Consider the following 25632-nt stretch of genomic DNA (forward strand, 5'->3'; position numbering starts at 1 on the left):
GTGCCACTATGTTTTTCAGATTAATTGCAGTTTTTATGCTCGGAAAACAAGTTGGTCTTCCAGAAGTGTTATACCAGAATGTGATAGTATATCTGTTTAATAGAGATCATTTGTTTTCATATGCATTCTTTTTTTTCAAGAAATGCTACCCAGGCCTGGAGGGTTAGTTGATTTTACAGTAGTTTAATGGCTGTTTTCAAGAGAATAGCAGAGTTTACAGCAAAATAGAATGAAGTAATTCTGTGAGCAACAGATGCCTGTAACAGGCTCAAAATCTGCCACTCTGCAATTGGTTGTACAGAGGCTTGCTTGAAATCAGCAGTACTGTTTTCAGGGTAAGGTATCATGTGGGTACATTTGCCAGAAAACAGACTTTGTTGACATTCTTAGGGGAAGGGCTAGAGAGCTGACCGCTTAGAGATTAAGACATAAAGTTGTCAGCTGAATGCAAAATACATTTTTGTTGTTTATTTCTAATGAAAGACTGAGCTCTTAAGCTATAAATTCCTGATGGCAGACGTTACTTGTAAAGCTAGTTTGATGAAGTTTAAATTTTTATTAAATAAATGGCTTAGTGAAGGCTGTAAACTGAAGTTCTGCTTGACTGCGGGGCTATATTCCTTTATCCTGGTGTGGGCAAATGTCTTAATCTGCTTGTATTCCTGTTAAAATCTGTAGGGTATTTAGAAAACTAAATATCCATCAGAATCTAGCACTCTGAAATCCATATATAGTATGTTTTCTTACCAGATTCAGGCTATTTTCACTGATAAGGCCAAAGTCAGTTTTCATTGCTCATGCTACTAATATCAGTAGTGGTACCTCAGAATGAGTTTAGTTTATTATGCATATATCAGCAAGTAAATGAGTTCTGTGTGTTTTTTTCAGATTCCAATTTGATTTCATTTGAAACGGCTGAGAGACCAAACTATTTTCTTCAGTTGGCCTCCAATAATACTCTTGTTCTTTCTAAATGGGAAGAAAAAGAAGCATTTCACAACAGATCTACATTTGTCATTCACAAGAATACATGGCTTTCAGGATACAATTCCTTTGAGTCATTTGCAAAACCAGGATACTTCATCCACATTTCAGCCTCTTCAGTTGAGCTTTTGAAGTACCATCATTCAGAGGAGTTCAGACTGTCGACCCTTTTTAAACTTGTAGGTAGGTAATTAAAGTTGTATTTTATGAACAGCAGTTTGCTCCCTGTGAAAATACAAGCTAAATGCTATTGATATTTTCAGAGGTGACGAGATTGCGTACTTGTCCCGTACATCACTGGGAGCTGTGGGTAATCTGCGGCACGCAGGCTCAAAATGTTCTTCCCTGAGCTTTGTAGTGAGGATGAGATTCTGTTTTCTTGTCAAAAGCCATTAAATAGCCTAACACACAACTTTGCTATATTTGCCAACTGGTTTTGGAAATACATAGCCTAGTGTATAGTTTCTAGGCAATACTTGCTTTGTAAGTGGTGAGGAAATTCTTAAGGAGTAGAAGATTCATGCTGATGAATAATGGATTCATGAAGGGAATAGAAAAGAACTGAATGCATCTCTAAAAGCTAAGGTCTGTGGATGACATTTTCTCCTCCTTTCTCTCTGATTGCCGCCAAGAGAGAGTTTTCTGTACAGTGCATTCTCATTGCAAGCTTTGTGGCCTCCTCAGAGGTCATGCCATCCAGCACTAAGGACATTGCCTGTAGATTACACCTCTCAAACCTCATGTTTCCCCTGAAAAACACCTTGACCTTTATCCATGTACCCACTCACAGAGGCTCTGCCTTTTGGGATGTTATCCCCTAGTGTTTCAGGCATCATCTTAAGTGGAGATACGTGCCTCTTCTTGGGGATCTAGATGTCTGTTTCTCTAATGTTTCTTGGACAGCTACAGCTTTTGCATACACAATGTAGACTGCTGTGAGAGTGTTTCTACCTACTTGAGAGATTCCCATTCCTGTAATAGTAGTCCCATTCCACTGAGACATAAGGATCAGAAATGTAGGAGAGATTTTTAGGACCCTTCATAGGAACTGGATCTAGAAGTTGCTTCTACAAGAACTGATGACAAAAAACACACATTAAAAAAATCACTAATCAATCAAGCTCTTTTTTACATTAATAAGGAAATGAAATAATAAGAATAGCTGTTTTCACATATTCTTAAACACTTGGGAACCATGTGCTGAAATGAAGATGGCCTTACAGGTCAAGAACAAGATGCAAGAGTTATATTGGCCTGTAAAATAAAGCAAAGCAGATTATTCATAAAACCACCATTTGCTTTAGTGTCTGCTTGTCTTCATACATCAGATACATCAAACGCATTCACGTGACTTTATTTATAAACTTCAGTGACAACTACTACTTCCTGAAACCACTGGCCTTTGTGTGGTATATAAAATTCCAAAATCACTACAAGCGTTTATTTTTATGTTCCAAAGCTTTTTATTGTGCTGTAATTTTAAATGCATTAGTAATTCATTTATTGGGGTAGCAGAAGTATTTTAATAGGTCTTCTTGGCAATACCATTTTTTAAAAATGTTCTTCATTCTCTGAAACCAAAATTTGTTTTACAAGCAAAGAAAGAAAAAGAAATATTGTAACAAATGAAGCATGGCCTGGCCATGTTTTATGGTGACCATTTTGAATCTCAGCACAGACAAATCTCAAGCAGCCACTGACTTCTATGACAGAAGAGGCCAACTGTATGCCTCGTGGAGCTTCTTGTTATCAAAACATTGAATTAAAGTGTTAATGGTGTCATTGTGAATCTGCCGATGTTTTGCGGTGCATTATGCTGACAGCCTAATGCAGCTGTTGACTGGCACACTCCAACTTCAGAAAAAAATGACAGATTTTGTCATTGCCAAATGCCCGTTGCCTCATGACAAATGCTTGTAATCACAGAGCTGTTGAGGTTTTGAACAGCAGAATTACAGAGCTAATGCTATTACCAGGATGTTCGTACAGCATTTCAAGCAAGGAACTTGGACATAACAAAAATATCTCCTTAGTCTTTTATCTTTGAGGGAGGAATGAAGAAGGTTAAAACATGTTCCAATTCTCAGTGGTCGTCCATTAACACAGAGTGGTATGTCTTTTCAAGTGTGAAGTCTTTACCCTCCAGTCATTATACCAAAAAATCCTATCTATGCCAATGGAAAACTAAAACAATTTACCTCAGCAAGTGGGATCAGATCAAATGATCAAGAGGCATTTCATTAATCACCACATCCGAGGGCTTGGGTTTCAGAGTTTTATAAGCAGAGAAACATAGGGCTTGAATCTTTCTCCAGTGTACTTTCACAAGGGCCAGCCTGCTGATGTAGGGTAATTACATGGTCTAAAAATACAGCAGCATTTGTTTAAGTTAATGGAAAAGTTACACCAGCTCCAGAGTGCACAGGCAAAAGTGTATTGAGTTTCCTGCTGACTATTGTAAATGCTTTGCATATTAGATCAGGAACTCTTGAACCGGGAACAGCTACTCCTGCGGAATCAGAGGATAAATATCGGGAGCAGAATAATAGGCCCAGTAAATCCTCTTGGCCAGAAAGTTCCTCGTGAGACTTCTTCATGCTGTGTGACGCACATTCAAAAGGAAGAATTTTAAATGACCTGATCACCACAGCAATAGATACGTGTTTGTTTAAAGTCAGCTGACGAGTCACTTTTTCCAGTTTCATAGCAATAAATATTGTCACATTGAAATACTTTGACTATAAATTGTGCAGATATGATGGGCTAATACTGCAAAGTATTTTCCATGAGAAGTCATTTCAGCTTTTAAATTGGGTTATCTTCATTATACTTAGATTTGTCTGCTGTCCTGTTCCCACAAACATTTCAGGATTTGAGTTGATAACTGAATTTGAATATCTAGAATATACTTACTCACAAGAAAATACATCTTGCATTCTATGCAGGAATTTCTACTGGCAATGGATTGGTATGCATTCAGTCAAAAGAAAGAATACACTTAGTCTTACCAGATGGAGAAGCACAGAGGTGTCATGTACGAGCGATCAATTCACATTTGAAATTGTTTGGAAACTAGTGGATGTAGGGAATTGATGGTCTTTTTATGGATATAGCTGCAGTTTTCTTACCCTTTTTTAAAATAATATGCTCAAGCTAGTTACCTTTTACCTTTCATAGAATTATCATATATGCTTTACCTTTTTAAGATCACTGTGACTTAATTTGATATATATTATAAAAATGTGACTTGCCCTATATAAATTCTGCAGCAAAGTTCTTAATAATGTTAGTTATGTGCTTTAACAGCTAACTTGCTGTAAATATAAGGCCTGTCTCAGAGAGAATTTTCAGCTAAAATTAAAATCTCAAGATGCACTAAGTATATGCACACTGCACAGCGGTGTCTATCAATGTTTGATACAGGGCATTTTTGGTTGCTTTTAATGTTTGTATCTTAATGAACTGAAACACATTCAGAAACAGTACAAAACTGAAAATTAAATTAATTTTAATGAAAAACGTCTTTTTTACAAAAGCATCTTGCATCTTAAGTGATATTGTTGACTATTTTAACTTCAACTTACTGTTATCCATTTCCATCAGTAGAATTAATTTTCTAGAATGTCCTGTTTTACTTATAATGAGTTGCTCTTAAGTTTAATTTGAGCTCATATGCTTTCTCAGTCCAAAAGATCATGACATGGGGCCTGGGACTGGATAATGCTGAGCAACTGTTGTTGTACCTGCAAATCTGGGGTATGTCACTGAACACATCTGCTCAGTAGCTCTTGGAATCAGAATGAGGTTACTGTAGAATTATAACGTCTTTCCTATTTATACCACAAACATTGACCTCCATTTTTGACTGAATAAATAGGAGAAGATTAAATAGTTACATTAACAAGATTATATTCCTCTAACATGGTAATAGTAAACTAAAACAAAAGTATTTGAGAGGTAGATAATTATACTTTGCTTTCAGTGATGTTTTGGCTGGGTACAAAGTTCAATTTTTCCAGTGATATTTGCTTACATTTCTCATTGCAGAAACTTAGAAGTCATGGGCAGAGTTTGTTAGTAGTTTGTGTGTGTTAAGTGGGTAGATAGGATTTCATGTTTCTAAACTTGTAACTGAGGAGATAGGCAATCTACGTTACTAGCAGAGTTTTGCTGCTGTTATAAATAGAACTAATTCTAAAGCAAATTTTGTTCCTACTAGATCTTTTTGAAATCTGGGAAAAGTAGCAAAACAGAAAAAAGTGTCAGGTGAGAATGAAAATCCAAATACCTAATTTTTTTCATTATTTTTAAAACCTTTCTTTTAAATACAACCTTTTATTAACATTAGAACATTTCAAATTTTAGCTGTTTTTTTTAAAAGTAAATAGCCATTTTTTGAGCATAGCATGAAATTATTCATAATATGCAGATTCTGACAATGGCAAATTTTGTCCCTATGAGGTAAAAGTCAGCATAGAAAAAAAAGGCAGGATGGACTTGTGAACACTAGGAATTTTCAGCACACAAAAAAGTGACCAAGGTACTAAGAAAGGTTGTTGCGACTCAACAGAACACCACAGTCTGTCAGTGATAAAAAATTAAAATTCTTCATTAAATGGTAGCAACTGTTCTCATTACCACAGAATTTTTTTTGAAAGCCATGAAGAATGAAAATCATAAGATACAGGGAACAAAATGCTTCTCTGATGTCCAAGCAAGTGAGAAAACAATGGAGTTGGGGAATATCTTTTAATATATTCTCTTTGGCAACGTGTATGCCTGCATTCATACAAAAGCTTTCTGCAGTACTGTAACATGTCGATAGCTCAGCTCCTGTTAGGTAAAAGAACTGTGGGCTCAGTTGGCATGTCAACTGGAGCGACTGTCCTCCAGGGCATAATTTACCATTTTGTGAAGGATTCGCTGTGTCACCGAACAGAAAACAAATGCTGGTAGACTTCACCAGGAGACACATGGTTATTTTCAAATGCCATGACAAATCCTTTTGAGGAACACATGCCTGATATAAGAAGCTTGACTCATTGTCTGTAAACTGTGTATCATTCTTTTGTTGTGGGTGAACTGTGCTGTTGCACAGAGTACAGTAAGCTCGTATTACTAGTTGCTGGAGGGGGAATTTAAGTATTAAAAAAATGGGAAGCATGTGCTGGAGGTGGCTGATTAGCATCCTGGCTAGCATAAAGCATTCGTGCTATGACACTGGTGAAATCCACAGTTTCTGAGCTGTGGTAGTTTCTGTCATGGGAATAGCAGTATTGTAGTAACAATAAAGCTGAGGTTGGTCTGACGTGGAAGATAATGTTTAAAATCAATACAGAGAGTGAAAGGAATATTTCCTTCAGTTTAGGGAGAGGGATGCTTGAATGGCTTTAAAGCACTTTGTTACTGCTTTTCCTCATACCCTAATGATTGTGGGTATTGGGGTCATAGTTAATATGATGTATGTACTAAAAAGAGGCAAAATAATCTATTATTTTAGCTAGGTATAGAGATACTTTATTGTTCTCTTGGCTTAGTCTTGAATTCATGTTAGTTCAGAACACGACTCTGTGCCTCTGTTTCTCCTCCTCTTCATTTTCTATCTAATCTCTATTTAGTCTAAACTTTTTAAGCAGGAACTGCATCTTGTTGTGTGGTGGGGTTTTTTGTTGGGTTGTTTTTTTTTTTTTTTTTTCCAGTGGCTTGCACAGTCAATCAGCTAGGTCCTTGGGCTGCTTAGGCATTCCAGAAGTGATACTGCCAATAGTGAAAACTTTAAATATGATGAATGACTGAACGGGCATTCTCCTAATGCTGGAAAGGCATTTTCTCATATTTCACAATTAAGCACAGATTTCACTATATCTGATGGGTTTACTGAGACATATGGAAAACTTTTGAGATACTGGAAACAAATTCATGCAATATATTCAACTCTTGCTGTGGTGATTTGGTCTGTCCTTTTATGTAATTTACACACTAAAAAACCTAATACAGCTTGGCCCGGCATACTCAATTCTCTAAAATCCCTTGACTGGAAAACTAAATGTCCATTGGTTCTAAAGCTCTTCTTTGAAAACATTTTTTACGACCAGGTTCATGAATTCATCTGTTGTCCATACTTCTTTCTGCAGAAGCAGAGACAAAAATTTGCAGACAAGCATGATTTGTTCGTTCTTAACTGGAAGCAGTGTTTATGAACCACTCAATAAATGCTATGCCTTTATGTAGAAATTCGCTCTCTTTCCTACCAACACATGCAACACCAGCAAACTCTGTGAACTTAATCTGTAGGAAAGCTTGAGGGAAATGTGGCAATCATTTCATAAAAGTCTAATTTTGGAGAATGGGAGATGGTACGTTAATCCCAGTGCTCGGAAGTGTTAATTCACGATCGCTGTTCTGCTAAACTGAGAAACTAACATTCTTTGTCAGGTTACAGTATGTGTTCTGCAAAGCTTGTGCCTTTATTGTGTTTGAAACTTCTTCTGTGATTAATGCTGAGGTTTGTGGCAAGAGTTAAGTTATGGATCTGTCCCCTTACTTAATCTAGGGTAGTCTGATGAATGAGATTTCCTAGATTCCACTTGGATATACTGTTATTGCTGGTTATTACTGCTGTTGGTGATTGCCTGTGCCAACAGGTCTCTGATACGTTCTGTCTTTTTGTCATATATCTTCTTCTTTTGTCCTTAAACTTTACCACTCTGACCTGTCAGTACATACAAAACCCCATACATCTGTTGGCAAAATATATTGAAATAATTTCCTTCCTCTATTAGATTTAAGCCACTTGAGTTGCTTTCACTAGAAGGGGTCACAGAAGAATTCAGTGACGTGTACTTAGCTTTTATGGGAATGTAACTTTATAAATGCATTTGTTACTGTCGGAAGAATCATGTTTTCAAAAGCAGTAACAAGTTATGTCCTTGGATAGAGTGGCATGTAAAAAGGATAACACTAGATGGCAACATACACACTCTTTTGTCTGAGTTTGATTTATACAAATGATTCTCTTAAAGGTATTAAAAAAAGGTATTAAAAAGGTATTAAAGGTTATTAAGGTATTAAAAAAAAAAGACATTAATGGTTAATAATGGCAGAGAAATAATTACCCATAAGGGCTGATGTCCCTAAATTGCAGGGAGAACAATTTCTTAGGATCTTCATGGAAAAATTTAATGTCTCCAAGAAGATGTAAAAGAGCTACTCTCTTTGTATCTCAGTCAAGCAAAGATCAGCAAAACTTCAAAGCAAAAAGACTTCAAAAGACCAAAAATGGAAACTTTTTCTAAGTAGTAAGCATTTTCTTTCTGGTCATTAATGTAAACATTGTTTAAGAGCAGCTACTCTTCATAGGCTCTGAACAACATAGCTCTAAGATCAGGTTTACCAATCTAGAGGGGACCATATGTCATGATGGTGGTCTTTTGTAGGCATAAATGTAAGGAAGTGTCACTGCTCTACCCTGACTGCTACAGGAAGGAGCTGGGGTGGGCTATCGTAGTTCAGCTACTGAAATCCAGATATATTGCGTAAGTCATGCAGGCATTGAAAGAGCCACTGGGCTAATCTAGCATAGTGTGGGAAACCATTCTGCATGCAGATGGGGCAGGGTTGTAGTGAAAAAGAAAGCATGATGCTGCATTTGAACATGTAAGTGCATGTCACCCACATGATGATTGCCACAAATTTGTTTCTCTCAGATTTTACACTCAATCTTTAATTTTGTAAAGTTCCTGCATAATTTGATAAGCACTGGAAGTATAGCTGATCCTTATTTCTTTTTATTCTCACTTTGAAGTTTAACTCTTCCTCTATCTGAATTTGTACTTTGGGTTTCAATTAATGTGAATCTGAAGTCTTTCAGTAAACACTATCTGCATAGATACGCTGAAGGCGGTTTGGGTTTGGGGGGGTGTTTCTTGTTGTTTGGTTTTGGTTTTGGGGGGATTTTTTTTTTTTTTTTTTTTTTTCAATTTGCCATAATGTTTCATTATTGGTACTATTTTGTCTGGTGAAGAATGTGTTTTGAGTTAAATTTTGCAAGACTACATGTCTCATTTCGTCTGAGTTGCTTTGTTCCTTGTAGGAGCAGTTAGAATTTCAGATTCAAAATGTTTTGAGGTTTGAATTAATTTCTCTTGGAGTGGCTATCTTACACTGCTTTTGAGAAGGTCAACTGTTAAGATATATTGCTTTAAAGAGCCTAAATTGGCATAATTTCTGCTTACTTTATTTGGAATGGTGTTTGGTTTGGGTTTTAAAATACAATTGTATCATACAATTTATGTACACCTTTGCACTATATCAGCAAATTTTACACATGAAGTAAACAACTGTTATGATACATTATGTTATAAAGAGTATCAGTGTATCCAACTGGTGCTTTTTATTTTGATTCCAATAGCAATAATTGTACTGAATCAACATAATTTTAATCTTGCATTTTCTTTGAATAACCAAACATATAGTTTCATTGCTGATAGAGTTGTTAAAACTTAAACAACCGCTCTAACTTGCCTGGCTCTATTTTCAAGTGATTGTAATATGCAGTAAATGTGGCTAATTCAATGTCATGTTTTGTACTACAAAGAGTAAAACAGGCTGCAGAGCCAGCACTCTTTAATATACTCTGCATAAACATAAATCGTCTATGCTTTAAAGACCTTAGTAGTTCAAAAAATATTACCAATTTCATTTGTAGAGAATACAGGTAGAAACAGTAAGAGATTTAGAGCTGCAGTGAACTTAAAGCATGCCTCTTAGTGATATGTATCTGTGTGTGTTTCTAGAAATATACGAGAATAACAGATCTTGATTGTTTTTCAGATGTCAAATTTAAATTTCTATCCCGTTCTGCATGTGAATGGCATTATGATGCCTGTACAAGCCCTTGTTTCAAGACATGCAGGGACCCTTTGGGAAAAACCTGTCAGGCAGTACCCAAGTAAGTATCTGTATTTTTATGGAAAAGTATGTAATTTGCGTAATATACTTATGCAGCATAGTAAGAATATGAGGGACCAGATGTAGGCTCAGTACAGCAGGACTGTGTTCTTGTATAAGGAGGTAAGTAAAGGAGAAAAGAAATGGAATAAAACCTGCTGTGGCAGCTACATTAAAGTGACATTTCAGTTGTTAGGTAACTATTGTCAGAATCTGGAATGACTAGTATATTTTTAACTTTTAAGCTGGGGGTATTACAGAGTCTTAATAAAGAGAGGTGATTACAAGTTTGGGGTTTTTTTGCAAATAGTTGTGCCCCTACTTTTTCATTATGGCATTGCAACAGCCATATCTGTCATATTCCTTGCCTTTTCCTTCCAATTGGAATTTGTGCGAAGTCTGGTAAAACTGGCATTTGGATTTAGGTGTGCAAAAATGTTTGGCGTTTCTTGAACAATAGCATTTGCTATTGAACCTGCGACCGTTCATTTCAAAGGCTGAGTAGCATGGAGTTCAAGCCTTAGCTTAGATCTGAGTGAGAATGGAAGCCGTGGCAATGACATTTGGAAGGAGTACACTGAGGTGATGACATTTAGATAGAACAAGACTGTCTACTTAAAAATACTTTATAAATAAATTGTATTTTCCTAAAATTAAATGCTTGATCCAGAAGATACTGTTCAACTAGTTAATACTTATTGTTTTTCTTTTAGAGTGGAAGGATGCATCCCTGCCTGTCCTTTCAATATGTTGCTGGATGAAATCACTCAAAGATGCGTGTATTTTGAAGACTGTATGTTTGAAAAATTATATATGTTATGTATGATACTTAGCTTATTTCTTAGGTCTTTAGTCAAATTTTCAAATATTGGTGCTTAAAATTGTGTAACTATGACCTTAGTTACATGAATGTTGAGCTCACTGAACATACATTTTATTTAAAATAATTTCACTCCTCAAAAATCTGAGACAAATTTTAAACTAAGAAAGATGTTCCTTCTTCATAAAACATTTCAGTAACATTAGATGTGCAGCAAATGATTTAATGAATTTATTTTTTAATTTGTCTATGAATTTTAGAAGTTTAAAGGCAATTGAAAAGATCAGAGTTATGTGAGTTAACGTAACTTCCTTCTAGCTCTGCTACCTTCGTGACTATAATTATTCATAAATTTCAGACTATTTACTTGTGTCTAATTTCAGGCATTGAACCTGCAGATGATAGTCCACCTTTGCCACCCAGCATTCGAACACCAGCAGTTTCACACATAACACCAAATACAACTTTGGCAGTGATCAGTGAAGCGGTAACTTCATTTCTTGTACCTGAAGCAAAGGACATGGAAACAACACTTGCTTCAAAATTGCAACTCACTGCAACTACAGGGAAAACTGAATTTTCAGCTGTTACATCTAATACAACACTTCCAACCATAACTTTATCATCAAATATTTCTTCACAGTCAACAGAAATGACATCTGGGAGAAGCACTACAGCAATGTCTGGGACAACAAAATCTAATGTAAGCTTGTCTTCTCCCGTTGATGTTTCTCCATTGTTTCCATCTACTGTCAGTTCAGAAACTTCCACAAAGACACAACTGATCAGTAGTGGTTCCACTAAACTGTTGAGGGCTACAGAATCTCAGACATTAACTGCTACACATGCAGTGACTACAAGCACAGAATCAGAAAGCAAGCCAATTTCTACTTTTATTTTTACTGGGACACCACTTATACTTAGAACAACAGAATTTCCAGTCAAAACTAAAATAATGGAAATACCAGAAATAGCCACAAGAACACTTCCCACAAAAGAAGCACAAGTAAAACCAGAAGGACTTACAACATTTACACCCAGTTCATTTGAATTAGTAACAGAAAAAACTACTGCATATCTGCCCCAGTTTTCCACGTCGCCACCTCTGGGCATGCCTTCATATGCACCACCAGTAAACCTAACAGGAACTTCAGAAGGAACAAAAATAAGCAAAGGACAGTCTTTTACCACAGTAGCTAATGTTACATTAACATCATTTTCTCCTGTGATCACTAGTTTGTCTTTGTTAAAACCATTGTCTTCAGCAACAACAAAAGCAGCAATTGTTTTAACCAAACAAACTGTGAAGACTACATTTTCACCAACATCCACACCACCTATTTCATTAGGAAAGGCAATTACAGAACCTCCTATTGAAATGGTTCAACGCCTGACTGGTACTGCAGAGGTACCTTTCACTACGACTCTAGGTCCAAAGACAGCAACTCTGCAAACTCAAGAGAGATCATCAGAAACAACTTTGTCATCATTTACAACTCACAAAAAGGAAACTCGCAAAACAACATCTCGTGTGGAGCATATGTCAAGTTCCTATTTCCCTCCATATTTGCTACATCCTAGTTCTACAACTGAAAAATCTGTCACTCTTTCTACAAAAAGACCTTCAGTGTCTGTTCCTACTCCTGCTTCTCCAGCTTCAGGTGAATTAAAAAAAACACTTAAAACTGTTTCAACTACAGGATATCCCTCATACATAGTTCTAAACACAACAGAGTTCCTGACTACATTATACACTAAATATCCTGTTGTGGCTGAGGCTATCAGAGTGACACCTTTGTCTGTTGAGGTAACATCCAAAATAACATCCCCTTTTGAATTAGCAGCAAAGTCAACTTTGTTTTCTGGAAAAACATCTACCGAATACAAGTCAACTCCGGTTTCAAGTACAGTGAAGACAAGCACTTCAGGATATTCAGGTAGTGTTACCACATCAGCAATGAAAACCTCTATCTCATCAAAAGAAACTACCACAGTTCCTTTTGTAGCTACAGAAAGAGAGTCAGCTCAAACAACATCCGTCACTGGATCTCCACTTACTCTCCTTAGTGCAACTGAAACCACATTGTTGACAACACAGCTTGATAAATCACAAGTGGAAAGAATTACTAGCATCTCTACTAGAAAGCCATCTGCTTTCCCTTCTTCACCATCAAGTTCTGTAATCTCTTTAAACATTTCTCTTCCTTCACTACCCTCATATGGAAAAGAAGCATCACTGACAGCTCTCAGTCCTGTGCATACATCCCACAAAACGATCTCTTTATATCCAAGAACAACTATAGCAAAATCTATGTTACCAACAGAAAAGACCTCTCCAGTCCTGACTTTCTCTACTTCATCCACTATAATGGAACAATCAAGTCCAATAACAACAGTATCACATGACAAATTGCCAGGCAAACCCTTTTTAAATATCACTTATGCCATGTTCTCCCCATCCTCTGAATTCAGCAGTCAGCTCATAACAACCAAAAAAGTAATGACAGCCAAAGAAAAATCAACTCTGTACCCTTCTGTGGTACTTCCAGTAACAAAGTCTTCTTACACTTTCTCCACCTCTCAGTATCTAGCAGATAAATTGGTTTCTTCACCTTCTTTAACACAAATGATACCGGAAGTAACAACCACACCAAAATATCCAGTAGAAACTAAAATAGTTTCTACAGCATTGAAATCTACAGTCCAAAGTATAACAGATACAGTAAAACTTACAGCAGTTACAGCTCAGCCATCCTTTTCTCCATCTTCAGTAGGCCCCTTCTCTTGGCAGACATTTTCAGGAGATAAACTTTCAGTACAGACCACAAAGACCATGGCTATACCACATTTTTCTACTCAGAAGGCTGTGGAACTTGGTCATCAGACTTCTGAGCCTTCGTTGACAAGCCAAAGCAGTACCCCAATTTACCAGTATCCTGCAGAAACTCTAACAAAATCCACTGGTCAGCCACAACATGTCTTTAGCACAACTGAAGCTACAGTAGAATTGGCTTCCTCATACCCCTTAATCACCTCACTACCTGAAGGCATTCATTCAAGTGTATTACCTACCTCAGTAGGTCCTACACAAGTTATTTTACCAACTGAAAAAGAGTTGCACTTAACAGATTCAGTCATGCAGCCATATGTATCAAGAACTTCCTCTGTTTTGCAGTCTACGGTCCCAACTAGAACAACAGCTGACTTGATTTTTGGCACCAGAATTCTCCCCTCCTCACCAGAAGTGCTTGCACCTTCCTCTTCTTTAGCAACGGTTAAAAAAGAAGCATTTCCTTCATTTTCCACACAAAAGGCAGGTACTGGTCTAAAATTCACATGGCAGGCCTTGTTTACTGAACCACTTGATTCAAGTCAAACCCTTGAAACAACTACAGCTTCACCAGAATCGAAGTCAACCTCTTCATCAGTTTTGTTACCAGAAACAACAGAGATTCCCATCGTGATGGGGAGTGAGCCATCCACATCAATAGGCAAAAGTGGTACAGAGAAAACTGTGGTGTTGCCTAAGCAAGTCACGCTTTCAACCACTGCCTACAGTTCCACGTTTCTAGCAAGTACAATGTTGTTGGCTACGGCTCGTTCATCAGCTGCAGCTTCAGCCTCTTCAATGATGAGCAGTACTGGGCAAAATGTTAGTATTGTATCAGCAACTTCAGACAAAGCAGAAGCAGTAACAGAATCCATCACAAGCTCTGTGAAGCCCACCTATTTTTCTGTTACTTCAAAAGCAAAAGGAGCGATGTCCCTTGATACAGTAAAATCTGAAGAGCCAGAATTAACAACAGAAGTCCAAGCCGTCCGTACTCAAGGTGCTACTGTTACCCCAGAAACGCATCAGACATTTTACTCTCAGTATTTCACGAACACAACTACAGTTCCTTCTAATGTAAGTGTATCAGTATTGTCCACTATACATTCATCCTCTGGACCAAAACATTTTTCTTCTATAGCTGCGTCATCGGTCAGTACTACTCAAACTTCAAAACTTGAAATATCATCTGAGGTGCAAACGCCTTCTGTGAGTTCACTGCTAATGATATCTGACCATCCAAATGACACAACAGCTCCATCAGTTTCTTCATTTGCCTATTTATCTACCAAACCGCTTTATGGCTTGACTACAACATTTTCTGATGGACTGGAAACAGCTGAAGCCATGTCAGGAGTCACAGCATCAGCTTTTATGCTGCCTAGAGAAACAGCAACTCTTCAAACTTGTACAGTGAGTAACTATAAATATTTATCTGTTTAGTTTTGAATAGCTCTTGGTTACTTTTACACACTGAAAAAAAATTCTGAGCCATACTTTGATCTTTAGGATTGAAAATATCTGTATCAAACAGGGAGCCCTATTATTTTCTCGATTATATCTGTAACTTTGGATGATTTCATTGCGCATAATGGTTTTCGTAAGTGCTATAATACACTGTTTTGGGCCTCAGTTTTCTGAGCGTGACTGCTACAAGAATGGTTTTTTGGCAAAATATGGTGCTTCATATTGTTCGAGGCAGTTTTTTGTTATGTTGCCCTCCTTAAAGTACATCTTTCTAGAGATCCCTGTTATTATTCTTACTTCTGCCTTTCCATACTTTTCCTTCTCAACTTCTTTTAATGTAAAGTTAAAAATTCAATAATGCTGTTCTCCACTTTACAACAGGACAGCAGTTTTGAACTGTTCTCAGAATGGTCGGGTTTTCAAAGTTGCTCTTGACTTGTAGCTTCCATCAGTGTCATGGGGATTCATAAGTATTCTCTACCTGAAGAATGTGAGCCCCTTTTTTGAGCAAATACTCTGCAATATTGTGATACTAGCTTGATAAGAATGGTAACCGATGTCTTTTATTAAATATGCCTTAGCCAATCACAGAGAATGAGTGCATAAAACACATTTGCTTGGATGGACAACTGATCCAAGTTAATAAGTCGCAGAACTGCCCATACAATGCAACTCAACCCAGCTGTGGAGTTTTAGGATTTGCTACTCAAATGAATGGTGACAAATGCTGCCCAAAGTGGGAATGTGCATGTAAGTTTTAATTATGCAATACTTTTGAAGTTAATTTAGGTAACAATTTAATGCCTATGTAAGAAGGCTAAGAACTGACACTTCTATACCATGGTGTAGAAATAGAAGATGCATATTGTACGGGTTACTCATTGTCTAACGCAGTTTATAATTCTAGTTCTACATCCAGGAGAATGAAATCAAAATGCTCCTTTAACATAGGATATTCCTCTTACCCAGTTTTAGGTATCTGTAGTGGACATGTCTAGGTCTGACTTAGACCCATCTTGTCTTCTGTCTAATCGGAGGACACCTAGTCAATACAGCCAGTGGATTTTTTGGTTCATATTATATCTACTTCAGGATGAGAAGATTCCCTAGACTTTTTTGACTAGCTCTGTTAACAGCTTGGGGACTCTGGAAGCATAGCTGTACTGTAGTCACTCCCATCAATTACCTAGAATTGGGCAGGAAGAATATAAACCTTAAAGAAAATTCAATTTGGTCCATAATAGCAAAGAAAGGATGCAGAGATAAACAATGTAATTTTCTGCTTATGCTCTAGAGTTTGAAATAACTAGGAGTAGAACTCCAAGCCCTTTGAAACACAAAAGCTTTAGCAATAAGACTGGGAAGAAAGAAACTTTCCATATGAGCTCCTGCCTTAGGAACAAGACTAGAAGGGAACTAAGGATCCAGCATGATCCACTGTCAATCATGTTTTTGCCAGTTTGCAGTTTGTAAAAATTACAAACCTTTGCTGGCAAGAACTGTAAGAAAATAACTAATTGCAGAGACGTGCAGATTGTCCCACTGAAATATGCAGGATTTGACTCTGCTGTCTGTTTACCGAGATGCAACAGTATCAAATATAGCTGAAAATATGTGCACATATATGAAACTCTAGTAAGCTAGTTAATCTTATAAAATTTATTGTTTTATATTCATATTTTGTAATATTTACAGAAATTCTAAAATAAGTTAGAAAAAACATTTAATTTATTTTTATCTTTCTTAGGTCGTTGCACAATTTTCTCTGATCTGAGCATTGTAACCTATGATGGAAATCATTTGGCTTTATTCAAAGAAGCATCCTACGTTGTTAGTCAAACTCGAGATGAAACTATAACCATCCACGTCCTTGACTGTAGAATGGTAACTAACATTTATCAGCTAACAAATGATGTTCAGTACTGCTAATAAAATGTATCTTAAAAGGAAGGGCATAGTAATACTATGTAGTTGTGGTTAATTATTCACTTCTGTGCAGTATCTATGAATTGTACTTCTACTTTACAACACTTATAAATTGTATGGCACTTTATCACCTGACTGTATATGCATAGTTCCTTCTGAGAAATTTGCACTGGAAACACCAATCTTTAGAGCCATAAAAGACTGTAGGATTGTCAGACTAATTTAGACCACCCTGTGTGTTCCAAGTCTCTGATAGGGGCAAATACTTGTTGTTTCAGAGAGGGAAGAGAGAAACCCTAATGGGTATCCTGCCTAATGGTTAGTGTAGACTGGCTTTATGTCATGAAGAGTTAATTTTTCATGAGCCTTTTACGAAACTCTTTAAACTCCAGTCTCTTCTATGAAAGCTAGGTAATTTTGATGTCCATATGAATGTCCATGACAAAGTTTGGTCCCAAGTAGTACCTTATGGAAGTTAATTCCAGAACCTCAATATGATTGATAGGAAAAAGGATATATGTTTATGACTTCCAGATTTGTTTTTCTGTTGTATTCAGTGCTTTCTGTTTTGTTCAGCACCATGTAGCTTGGGAAGTATGGATGTATTTCTGATCCACTACTTCTGTACTGTTCGTATATCATACAGATTCATCATTCTAAGTCTCATTCTTGCTCACCTTCGGATATGTAGTTCATATTTTTCGGTATCCAAACAGCTAGTCCACTGTGTTGTGGTTTTTTTTTCCTGAAAACCTTTATTTCTGTTGTAATGTCAAGATCGGGTGATACAACACAGTTGCTGAACACAACGAGATCATAATATTTTGTTTGCTTATTTTGCAAGAATGCTATCCAGATGAACTTTGTAGTCCAGACTTGAAACTATGATCAGCAGCAGTTTTCCTCTCTTAAAAACATACCCCACCAAATCCTTAATGTCCCAGTACCTAAAAACAATAAGCAGCTAATGTATAAAGATTTTGCACATCATGACTATGGTTGATGTATTTTTGCTTTCTCCACAGAGTAATTCAAATTCAACTTCTTTGTGCCTGGCAATGTTGAATTTAACCTATGTATCAAACCAAATTATTATCAATCGTTTAAGTAGAAAAGTAAGTATTTGGAGGGTTAGTTTTTCTTTGCCTTTTAGATAGCATCTTACTTCTGTAATCAACTGCCTCCTCATGAAGATTAGAGTAGGACACAACAGGTAATACAATTCATTGTTCTATCTTTGTAATTTAGTAAACTGCTTGTAAATTCAAAGAGTCAAACTGTGATACAAGGACAGTTAATGAGGTAAGTTGCAGAGCAAGGCACATAAACTGTTAGTTTCTTTAGTACCTATATTATCTTTGTGGAGGTGAGCCTGACTTCTTTTGAAATTAGTTACGAGTTAGATTCCTAAGCTGTCGAGAATCTCGCCTTAGTTCTTCTACCTACAGCACTTGGTACCTGACATTTAACCTCTTTTCTGTGTGTATTTTAGATCACAGTAAATTCAAGATTTGCTTGGCCTACCGTTAGAAAATACGGATACAAAGTTGAGGATTCGGGCTTCAAGTATGCAGTTGAGACCCCAACAAAAATCAGAATTCAGTGGTTTCACAACACAGGCGTGATGATTATTGAGTTTAATAGTACCAGAGAAACAAGAGCTTTGGGACTATGTGGTAAGTATAGAATAGTGCAAGAAATAAAGGCATTCAGATGCTTTGCTAGGGAGGCACGTTTTCCTAATGATACAAATTATCTTTTGCAGGATCTGGCCCAAAAGAGTTATTGCAGATCTTTGCAAAGTTTAAGATACTATTAAAATTAAATTATTATTAATCTTGTTAATTGTTGAAATTATGTTTGATACCTATCCATGTAATCACTTTTTACCTATAGTGTTGCTTCTCACTGTAACCTGTTTGAATCACAGGCATGATTGCTGTAACCAAACGCAAATAAGTAAGTCAGGCATAAATCCATAATGTCAAATAAGGTCATTTACAGATTTAGTGCTTGATATCCATCTGATAGGAAGCGATATGTGCTATTTTCAGTTTCTAATTCACAGGAAATGTTAACTTGAGGGAACTAATCTTAATTTATCTGTTGGAGGAAATAGTTCAGAGGGAATTTCTTAATAGTAATGGGTTAAATAATCACGATGTTGCACTCTGTTAGGTCTGCTCAATAGTTTCACGTAGTTTGTTTCTTTCTTTATAAAAAAATAACCTTGAATAAGCTGTTGGTGCTGTAGCTTTTGTAAGCATGTATTTGTTGATGTAAATCCCTACTGTGACACCTGAATCTAAATTTATCTGCTGTAAATTGGAGCTGGAAACCAGGGTTACAGAGTTCATATAGTTACAGTGGATATCTTTCCAGTTTCAGAAAGGGCAAATGCTTGTAGCTCAGTATCGAATACCAGTGATAGCTCAGTCCAGTTCCAAGTCCTGCAGACAGTAATGTGCTTCTCACAAAGGAAGAGAGTTTGCGTTTACTGCCATTTTGAAATTGGATTATTGTCTGTAATTTGCCCTAACTTTTGTTTTCAATGTCATTCTTTCTCTGTTTGAACTAATTGTTATTGTAATTAGATTAAACAGAAACAAGAAAGTAAAGACTGTATTTTTTAGTAAGCCTGATGCAAGTTATCCTGAAACTATCTTTTGCCTTTACCTGTTTGATTACTGTGATAGGGAGAATTGGGAACATTATGTTCCTGGTTTACAAGGCGCTTTAACTAGATGACAACACGTTTCTGTGAATGGCGTTTCAAGTACAACTTCTTCAGCGAATGTGCTGTATTTTTCTGGTATTCATTTCTGATTGGGATTCTCTGCGTGAGTCTGCCTGCACAGTGCTGTCTGGTGCGACGTACCAGAGCCTGCTTTAAATGAGCTGGTTGTACTGCATCTTTTCAGGGTAAATTAGTCTACCCTGATCTCCTGTGCTTTCTGTGTTAGTCTGCTTCTTGTATTTGAGCTTTCTCAGATGTCTTTTGGCTGAACTGCAGTATTGGTAGATCCTGATTTTTCAGCTTCATGGAAATGATAAAACTGAAAGCGCCATTACAGTTTTGTAGCACAAGCATCCATTGGAAGGATCTGTGCCAGAGACAACAGTGTCTTTTACAGTGGAAGGATCACGCAAACATGGCAACTGGTGAAGAGCTGGTGTGGGAGATGAGGAATGTGGGAAGGGAACATAGACATCTCTATAGCAAAACTGGTGAAAGAGAGTGCAAACATGTCAGTTTTAGCTGCAGCTAGATCCCGCAAAACTAAATGTGAAGGCTTAGTTTTGCTGCGTTACATCTCCTTGTTAACGTGTAAGAGAGGAAGTGGAAAAAGATATCTCAGACATGATAGCAATCCTTTGAAGTCTCTCAGAACCATCAAGTACTTCCGATTTGTGTTGCATAGACTCACAACCTCAAAAAGTTCAACTAGCAACATTTTTGGTCAAATAATGGCTACAGTCTCAAAAGCTGTTTTACTCTCTGAATGCATATTGCTGCATCACTGATTGTCAATGGCTTGCTCTTGTCATCAAGAATTGGTGAAAAATGGTAAAACAGACCAGTTCTGTAGAAAAGGGTTAAATCTACAAATAGTTTTTGAACAGATAAAGATTTAAAATTGCCATGCAAGTTTGTGGAGATATCAGAAGAAAACATTCTAGAAGTCTGATACAAAAGCCTCAGAAACTGTGATTAGGAAGAAAGAATGGGGGACTGATCCATCATTCTGCTTTTTTTGTACCTGCTGGCTCTTAAAGGACCTTCCAGAGGAGACTACTGTAATACTTGGATGTTCTCTGTTGACCAAAGTCACTCTCCATGTGTTACATTGCTTCCTTTGCTCCAAAGTGTTTCAAAATTGTCAACTACCTTAGTTTATACAGAAACAAAATGTGATGCTGCCTTCTGAGAAGTGAATACAGAAAAGTTTGATTTTTTTTTTTTTTTCTTTTTTCCAGCTGAGGGGTAATATAAGTGTACCTGGAAGTGCCAGAAGCTGCACTCTTATGGTGTAGCTTAAGCCAATAGGTGCTTAAGACTGCTCAGAAGCATAAGTAGAATAGTACAGTATTTCTGAAGTACAATATCATATAAGCATCTTGGCATTTTATGGGAGTTCCCTCTTTGATAACATTTATGGTTTTCATTTGTTGCTATACATGAAGGTGCTTTCTACCCTTTTTTAAAATACATTTTTAGTGCTTGTGCAACTGAGGGGTGAAGCTTGTGTGCCATAGCTGGGCTCTCTAAACAGATCTTTGATATGCAATATATTTCCTTTCACCCATCTTAATTCATAGATGCATCTTTAGTTTTGCTTTGCTTAATTTGTCTGAATTCTGTGTATTTTGATCTACCAGAGACTTTCCACATCTGTTGTGGGTTGTGATACTGTCATGTTGTATAAGTTTTTTAAAAGCTATTTACTTGTTTGAATATGCCACTTCAAACATACTTCAGAATGAACCATGCGGTGTTAACGTGCTTTTTTCTTCTGGTAATACACAGGTTTTTGTGATGGAAGCTTGGAAAATGACCTGATGCTACCCAACAGGACAGTTTTAAGCAAAAGTGATGCTCCGTCGACTTTTATAGACAGCTGGCAAGTGCCAGATACGTTAAAGTATGTTGGAGAAGACAGGCATCAGGAAACTAATTGCTCAGTCATGGACTGCTCAGAGTGCTTAAGACTGGTGTTGAACCAGACCTTCAGCAGCTGTCATCCTTATGTATGTTAACTATTTCAGAAGCTTACATTTTGAGAGAGATGCAGTTCTGATAAAATTTTATATACTTGATAATTTCATTAATGTGAAACTGTATGTAACCACATCTGTGGAATTAGATACATGCTTTTTTGTATCTACAGTTGCAAGGTAAAAATAATTGAAGAGTGTGGCAGCTTCATAGGAGAGTTGCAATAAGCAAATAACACTTTCAGAATTCATAATATACCTCTGTTAGTTTTGACAATACCATCTAATATATAAATTGGTCCCAGCTAATTCAACTATCAATATGATGTAGAGCAAAGTAAAATAAAATAGTTTTAAGATTTAATTAATCCTTAAGTGTTCAGTAATTTAACAAATTCCAAATCGCAATAGGTAGTCTGAGAGTCTGCATTCTCAAAGGCTCTAGAGACAAGGAGTTCCATCTTAGAGAGATGGGAGGGTAGAACAGACCATTTAAAGCAAACCTAAAGCAAATAACAAACTCACAGTGTGCAAATAAAGTATGTATTTGTGCTCATATGAGTAAATTTACTGTTTCACCTTTTGTATATTGTTGAGTTTGATGAAGAGGAGGCCAAAAATAGACAAAAACATACAGGTAAGGAAGAACAAGGAACAATCAGTAATTATGCCTTCTGTTGGAAAAACCGTATTAGTTCTTGCCTTGGCACTTAGAAGAGATGAAACTGAGGAATATAAGGATGTCTTATATTTTTGTCAACATTCAGGAAGCCTTACTTTTACATACTAGCAGAGTCTCTTTGTACACCGATGAAGGCTGGTGGCATCTTGCTTACTGTGAACCAAGAACTTTTGGCTTCATTGTTTGTAGCTGATATTTAAAAAGGTCAATCTGTTTCCTACCTAGCAGGGTCTCTATGAAGGTGCAATATTTTTTATTTTTTCTTTATTAGGTTCACCTGAGCTATTCTGTAATATATGGGTTCAAGACACTGAGTACATTCGAAATCCATGCATTTCGCTAGCTGCCTATGTGGCAATGTGCAACAAATTTAATATTTGTATAGAATGGAGGAGCTCTGATTATTGCCGTAAGTATTCTGCATGTATGTGTACCTCTAGTGTTCACAGAGACAAAATTTGCCTAATAAATGTTACTATAAGTTGAAAATACCAATGCTCCTTGAGTCCTCGTGTACTTTGGAAGTCATTATTGAGATAATAAATTCAGCATTTTTTATGATATAATTCAAAGCAGTGTGCAAAAGGAATCAGGATCATTATAGCCATTTCACAGATGGAAAAGGTAAGCTAAAGAACCTTGCTCAGAAGTCTACCTCCGGCTTATAATGTACTTGACTGTAGAAGTCAAATCTCACTTGCAATATAGTGTTGTGGAAAGGAGGAAGCCACAGAAAGTTCTGTGGTACTTTGAATTGGCAATGTCTGCTTGATGCTGCTCCAGAAAGCTCTGTCTTTGGAGAAAGGATTAGAGAAATGAAACAGCTTTGAGATTAGGTGGAAAGTAAGGAGTAAAACCTGAGAGCCAGAGTATCCTGGCAGAAGACATCTCCCATATAAACATACTAAAATGTAAGGCCAAATGGGATCTGTAGTTTTCAGTAGAGTAAATAGAATATTTGGATTACAGCATCTCTTTATGCTGTCAATGATTGCCTAGGAAAAGCCCTACGCAGTGATAACATAGGGAGGTCTGTGGTTTCAGTGCTTGAAAAGGGAAAGACTTATTGATGAAGCATGATCCCCAAAAATAAGAGAACTCACTGTACATAGAAATCATAAGTGATGTCGTCTTTAAAGTGATTTAAGGTGCATACATGTGTACAGGCTTCATGCGGGCATATCGTAATGCCGTGCAAATAATAGTCATGGAGTCTAAAGCTTAAAAACAGTCAATTTAAAAAAAAAAAACCAAACAACTCTTCAGTTTGTATGGATTTTACTAGCAAATAACTGCTTAAAAAGAGATCTTACAAAATGTATCTGTAAATATAGTTATATATTCCATCTATTGTGAAGGGACACATTACTCTTATTGTTATACCACAGTGACCTCTGGTGGTGTGTGCCTAGCAAGGAAGAACCGTAAAGTTGCATCTGGATTTTGTGGTCACTAAGTGTTGATATGCCGTAGACTGATTTTTAAAAGCCTGAGTTCCCCTATTTACAGGGCTCTAATAGATATTTTCTGTGGGGCAGTATGGCCATTTTTAGTAGGGAGGAGCTGAATAAAATCAACCTCCTCTCCCAGTTAATCTTTAAAGTCTAAACTGGAACCTTCTTCATTTTTGAGCAGACAGTTCCTTTGTGAAGTGGACTTTGTTTCATTACCATGACTCCAGATGGTGTTGCTGTATGATTTAGGTATCATTACATGACGAGGATCAGAACCACACTGTTGGCTTTTGTAGTCATTCTCTGTTTGCCGTATCTATGCAGCTTTAATCACTGTTTTGAACCAATGAAAGATCATGTTAAGTTTTCAACAGCAAAAGTTAAATCAAAATGAGATGCTTTTTTGGCCTATTCCTGCATGCACCCATAACATGCCAATGAATTTACATTAGTAGTATAAAGAATGTTAGATTTAACTCTGTTCGTTGACTTAAAAATAACACACACATACAAGAGAGTAATTAATGTGGATATCTATTTAATATAGTAATGAGTTCATCCCATTCTTTATTATTCCACATAAAACAATGCTGAATTTGCCTTTACATATATATTTTTGTAATTGACAAAGCTTTGCCCTTTAGTAATCACTGCATTTTTTTAGCCACTGCAAAGTATTCAGAATGATCCAGAATACTGTATTATTAATCTGTGTAGTATTTGCAAATGTTTTTGAAGTTCAAATTACTTTGTGTCAACACTGTTGCATGGTTTGATATCTCTACTGCCAAAATGCAAACTGAAGCCTGATGAAAATGTTACTACAAGAAGAGAAGTAAAAATGCTCACAACTTCCTTTTGTTTGAATTTGTCGTGTGGAAGGTAACTGGTTGGTATCGGTGTTTTAGATTGGTAGATCCTACTGAATTGGCAAGCACAGGAAGTTGACAAGAAGACAATATTGTCTTCTCTTAGGTACTGCCTCATGTGATTACAACTTCAGAATGAGTGATTTGTTTATTTCCATCCTAGCCTTCCCCTGCTCTGAAAACTTCTCCTATCAGGCTTGTATAGCTGCCTGTGAGGTTGCACATAGTTGTCAGAATAATGAGGTTGCTTCTCTGGACCCAGACTCCTGCTCAGTGTTGACAGAAGGCTGCGTCTGTGCTGGAGGGACCATCCTTCACCGAGCTCACACTGCTGTCTGTATTCCTGAAGAAAAATGTGGTATGTTTGGATGTGATTTTCTTCTTTATTATCTGCAAGTTGGTGGTCAGGTACTTCATTAGTAGTAAGTCGAGTTCTGGCCTGATGTTGTGTGGGTTCTGCATATGTCATTCAGTTGAGCACTCTAGGTATTCAGTAAACATTAACTGTACAGGTGAGCAAGCAGGGAATGTCCTTGTGACATACAATTTTGCCCATCTTCTCCCACCTGGAGGATGCTCTTCAAAATGGAAGTTTTTGCCTGTGTTTATGCATTCTAGTATTCTAAGTACGTTACTCTTGGCCTCATTTGCACTTAGCACTTTGCCAAGGGGTCCAACCTATTGATACTAAATGGCATTCAAAGACACGCAGCAAGAGTTAATTACATATTTTGAATAATACATGTATATGTCCTATGTTCTTTCTGCCAGCATTGATATTTATTTTCATTACAATTCTATCTGAGCACATCAAATTTTGGACCAATACTTAACACTAACAACACAAACCTGAAAGATGCAGTTTATTATAAATCACATTACATAAAGCACTGTAAATTAATAGTAGTTTTCCTATGTGTGAAATACAAAAGTAA

General features: G+C 36.8%; 1 protein-coding gene across 1 annotated transcript in view; it reads left to right on the forward strand.

The window, feature by feature from the left end:
• Nucleotides 1–25632, forward strand: part of OTOG (otogelin) — a 104873-nt gene that overhangs the window by 62565 nt on the left and 16676 nt on the right. Inside the window, 11 exon segments of the mRNA XM_050898197.1 lie at nt 889–1167; nt 9817–9934; nt 10647–10726; nt 11137–14996; nt 15632–15800; nt 16798–16934; nt 18002–18091; nt 18469–18652; nt 21505–21729; nt 22646–22783; nt 24861–25055. Coding sequence (XP_050754154.1) covers nt 889–1167; nt 9817–9934; nt 10647–10726; nt 11137–14996; nt 15632–15800; nt 16798–16934; nt 18002–18091; nt 18469–18652; nt 21505–21729; nt 22646–22783; nt 24861–25055 — 5475 coding nt within the window.

Source organism: Gymnogyps californianus, chromosome 5 (assembly GCF_018139145.2).
Source record: "Gymnogyps californianus isolate 813 chromosome 5, ASM1813914v2, whole genome shotgun sequence".
Classification (NCBI taxonomy): domain Eukaryota; kingdom Metazoa; phylum Chordata; class Aves; order Accipitriformes; family Cathartidae; genus Gymnogyps; species Gymnogyps californianus.